Source organism: Primulina huaijiensis, unplaced genomic scaffold, assembly GCF_012295235.1.
Source record: "Primulina huaijiensis isolate GDHJ02 unplaced genomic scaffold, ASM1229523v2 scaffold207752, whole genome shotgun sequence".
NCBI lineage: Eukaryota > Viridiplantae > Streptophyta > Magnoliopsida > Lamiales > Gesneriaceae > Primulina > Primulina huaijiensis.
Genome location: NW_027354988.1, coordinates 1 through 3,651, shown reverse-complemented (window position 1 = coordinate 3,651; position 3,651 = coordinate 1). Strand labels below are relative to the sequence as shown.

General features: G+C 37.9%; 2 protein-coding genes across 2 annotated transcripts; one reads left to right on the top strand and one right to left on the bottom strand.

The window, feature by feature from the left end:
• Nucleotides 1-6: 6 nt before the first annotated feature.
• Nucleotides 7-1,497, top strand: LOC140966704 (protein STRICTOSIDINE SYNTHASE-LIKE 3-like). The gene is made up of 3 exons (XM_073426954.1): nucleotides 7-228; nucleotides 503-670; nucleotides 913-1,497. The coding sequence occupies exons 1-3, from the start codon at nucleotides 86-88 to the stop codon at nucleotides 1,313-1,315; spliced, it is 714 nt and encodes a 237-aa protein (XP_073283055.1). The 5' UTR covers nucleotides 7-85; the 3' UTR covers nucleotides 1,316-1,497.
• Nucleotides 1,498-1,625: 128 nt separating this feature from the next.
• On the bottom strand, nucleotides 1,626-3,645 carry LOC140966706 (E3 ubiquitin-protein ligase RHF2A-like). Its single transcript, XM_073426955.1, has 4 exons — nucleotides 3,524-3,645; nucleotides 3,324-3,434; nucleotides 2,716-3,076; nucleotides 1,626-1,963 (listed from the first exon to the last, which is right to left on the bottom strand). The coding sequence occupies exons 1-3, from the start codon at nucleotides 3,643-3,645 to the stop codon at nucleotides 2,764-2,766; spliced, it is 546 nt and encodes a 181-aa protein (XP_073283056.1). The 3' UTR covers nucleotides 1,626-1,963; nucleotides 2,716-2,763.
• Nucleotides 3,646-3,651: the final 6 nt, after the last annotated feature.

The following is a 3,651-nucleotide window of genomic DNA, read 5'->3' as shown; positions in this document are numbered from 1 at the left end:
CGAGCACATCTGTGGAAGACCATTGGGTCTAAGATTTCACAAACAGACAGGTGATTTGTACATCGCAGATGCATATCTTGGGTTGATGAAGGTTGGGCGTAAAGGTGGTTTGGCAACATCTCTAGCCACCGAGGCTGAAGGAGTTCCTTTTGGGTTTACAAATGACTTAGACATTGATGATGATGGGATTGTATATTTCACCGATAGCAGCACAACATATCGAAGAAGGTGGGGTTAAAATTTTATATTAATGCCACTCAGTATTTAGAGTTTTCCGATGAAACAACGAGAGAAAGAAGAGTGGTAGACTGGCATGATTTGTCGAGAGTTTTAAGAGAAAAAGTACGATAAAAAATATCTTCTTCAAGATAAGGTGGAAAACCCTTTTAGTAATTTATTCCCACGTTTTGTAGTTCTGTTTACGTAAACTTTTGCCGCTTGGTATTTTGCTGGATACTATTTCATATCAGCATCCATAGTTCTCACATGGCACTTGTTTCAGAAATTTTTTGCTGTTAGTATTCTCTGGAGAAAATAGTGGAAGAGTGCTGAAATATGATCCAAGCACAAAATCAACCACTGTTCTTGTTCGAAATCTTCAATTTCCAAATGGCCTTTCCCTGAGTAAAGATAAATCATTCTTTGTGTTCTGTGAGGGGTCCATCGGCAGGTATGCCCCTATCTTCTTCCTTATTTTCTTGATTTATTCGTACTTTCTTGGAAAGTGGCAATTTTTAAACGCATCGGATGTTCACTGGATGGTTTTTGGTCTATTGTTTTCGGGCAAGTCTTCCGATGAGAGATGTTCTAGGAGGTCAAGAAACTATGCTATGAATGCTTGTCCAAATGTGTTCATATAATGTTTATTTACTTGTTTTTGACTTATTTTAACTCAGCCCTCAAATTACATAGGTTGAGAAAGTACTGGATAAAAGGTGAAAAAGCAGGCACCTCTGAGATTATGGCTGTGCTGCCTGGATTTCCAGACAACGTTCGAACAAACGAGAAGGGCGAGTTTTGGGTAGCAATCCATTGTCGCCGAACCATATATGCTTACTTCTCAGCAATGTACCCAAAATTACGTCATTTGTGTCTGAAACTTCCCATTTCTGCCAAGATTCACTATCTGATGCAAATCGGAGGTCATATGCATGGAGCAATCGTTAAATACAGCCCTGAAGGTAAGCTTTTAAAAATTTTGGAGGATAGACAAGGAAAAGTAGTTAAAGCAGTTAGCGAAGTCGAAGAGAAAGATGGGAAACTTTGGATGGGAAGCGTCCTGTTGCCATTTGTCGCCGTTTACCAGTTAGAATGAGAAGGTTATCGATTTCAGATTCTTTTCCCACACTTTTCAACTCTTTTTAGGCCGAAGACTTGGTATTTCATAAATGTCATAGAACTTGTGTAGCTTCTGTCATGGATTGGTGATTGAAAACAATCTTAAAACTTAATCTGTTTCCAGTCTTATTATCATAAGGTTGTTTTTTGTTTCGTGCATCGAATTCTACCCTGAATCGTTCTGTTTCACGATGGTTTCAACGGTTGCTATCTATCAAACATTTTATGATAATACCAGATGTCAATCATCTTTAGACATGAAACAGAAAGATTGGAACAAAAAGTCAGAAAGTGAAAATCTGGAATCAATAAATGAAAATAAATCCAAAAATAAATTACCAAATACTAGAGGAAATGACACAAAGGCAGGTCACTCATAGCTCTATTTATAAGCAACAGATAATCAAAGACACATGATAATACCATAGGACCACATGAAGGAATGACTAAAAATGACAACAAAATATACAACTAATTAAAATATCATTTGTACACCTGTTTCAAGGTCCATAGAGGAAATGCTTTATTGCACCAAACTGTAAGACTTCTTGTAAATTAAAGGTTGCTGTATTCGTTACCAGATAGATAGCATCAACAACAGCAGAATCAGCGAGCTAAAACTTACCTGACAATCGAAAGATTGCACAAGATCAACAATAGCAGAAAAAATAGACCGCCTTAAGCAAGAATTATATCAACAATCATATCAACAACAGCAAGTAATTTCGAAACTAAGATTGGCAGCATCTCAAAAAACAAACTACACAGGCTCGGTACATAGCCAAGTATCTGAGATCAGACACATAATTATCCTACATTAGCTTTTGCACAAACTTTATGAAATGTACGGTATTTTGAAGAGGAAACACAAGTATCCTGCATTAGCTTGTTTTTTTGCAAATACATAATGCCAATGACCATTCGTAAGAGGTAAATTCAAAATTTAGAAAATTTGTTTTCTATAAAAATATAGCAGTGTTTAGCTATGTGCACAATTTTCAGCGTATGAATCCACAATTCCACAGAGTTCATGCATGATGTTAATGAATCTTCGGCATCTTCAATTAACCTGCTAGGTAATAATGCAAATTCAAACCAGTTGATCGTTTCTCTAGAGCAACCATACAAATGTAACTTACATGCAACGGTCCTGACCAAAACAATCGGAGGGGCACTCAAAAATTGCAGCAACATGGGGATAAAGCAATTTTATTCAAGGTCAAACAAAAGTAAATTTTTTCTCACAACCTTAAAACTAAACCAGTCCTGATATTTAATTCCATTAAATTGCATCCCAAGTATTCAAAGAAAGCATTAAACAGAGTAGTGACACCATTCAGCATAACAAGCCAAAGAAGATAACAAAGCAAGACTTACTGGAAAAAAAACAGCACTATTACTTTGATGCAGATGCTGAATCGAGATTTAGTTTGATGCACTAGCAGCACATGGAGCCTGCGAGTTATCCTCGTTCAACGAAGAGCTGCCACCCATCTCTGCGATATGCCGCTGTTCGGTAGGACCTGAACTTGAGCTATCCAAAGTACTGTTTGATACAGTGGCTATGTTGGTTCTAGCGACTTCCGATATTTCAAGATGATCCATCAGTCGAGAAACGGGAGCAATAACTTGGTCAACCTCTCTATGAACTTCATGGCTGGGTTCGGGAATTGAACTGTTGCGATTGAACAGTTTCTCCTTCCAACCTCTCGTGCTCTTAGTAATTGACTCCTTGCATCTGAAAAATGCAGAACAAAAGCGTTAATTACATGTAATCATATTGTCATTCTTGAACTTGAAGTTGAGGTCTCTTCTAAAGCACTTTTATTAAACTAATGTGCCGTATTCTCCCTTCACCATCTTCTCACCATTACTTTCTATCTGCATTTAGGTATGTTTGGTAGAAACAAGGGAAAACCAAAAGTTTTTCGTAATTAGGACAGGGGATGAAATGAAATGCAGCACGATTTCCAAATTCCACATACTTCATTGACCATGCACCAACACGGGTTTTTACAGACTCTGAAAAAGACTGAAAATCTGATGATCCAGCTCTATCTTGACTGCTAGTTTGAGAAGTCTGGGCAGGAGACCTTCTGCAACAAGCAATTAACTTCTGATGAACAACTAAAACTCTGACCCCTTTAACGGTAAAAGAGTTTAAAATGATCGACAAAGCATATACCTATTGGTCAAGAATGTTCCCTGCTGATCTGCACCTGCACTTGACGCTGAAGTCAAAAACTGGTCAGCTTGGGCAGATGAGGATCGTGCAATGACCGGTGCAGAGTCTTCTCCTACAGTCATGAAAGG

Bases quoted from the DNA above. Each gene is read 5' to 3' on its own strand.
- LOC140966704 (XM_073426954.1), top strand. From the start codon at position 86: ATGAAGGTTGGGCGTAAAGGTGGTTTGGCAACATCTCTAGCCACCGAG. The intron at 229-502 runs GTGGGGTTAAAA...CACTTGTTTCAG, and splicing joins AGCACAACATATCGAAGAAG to AAATTTTTTGCTGTTAGTAT. The intron at 671-912 runs GTATGCCCCTAT...CAAATTACATAG, and splicing joins TGTGAGGGGTCCATCGGCAG to GTTGAGAAAGTACTGGATAA.
- LOC140966706 (XM_073426955.1), bottom strand. From the start codon at position 3,645: ATGACTGTAGGAGAAGACTCTGCACCGGTCATTGCACGATCCTCATCT. The intron at 3,435-3,523 runs GTATATGCTTTG...TGCTTGTTGCAG, and splicing joins GGAACATTCTTGACCAATAG to AAGGTCTCCTGCCCAGACTT. The intron at 3,077-3,323 runs GTATGTGGAATT...TGCATTTTTCAG, and splicing joins GTTGGTGCATGGTCAATGAA to ATGCAAGGAGTCAATTACTA.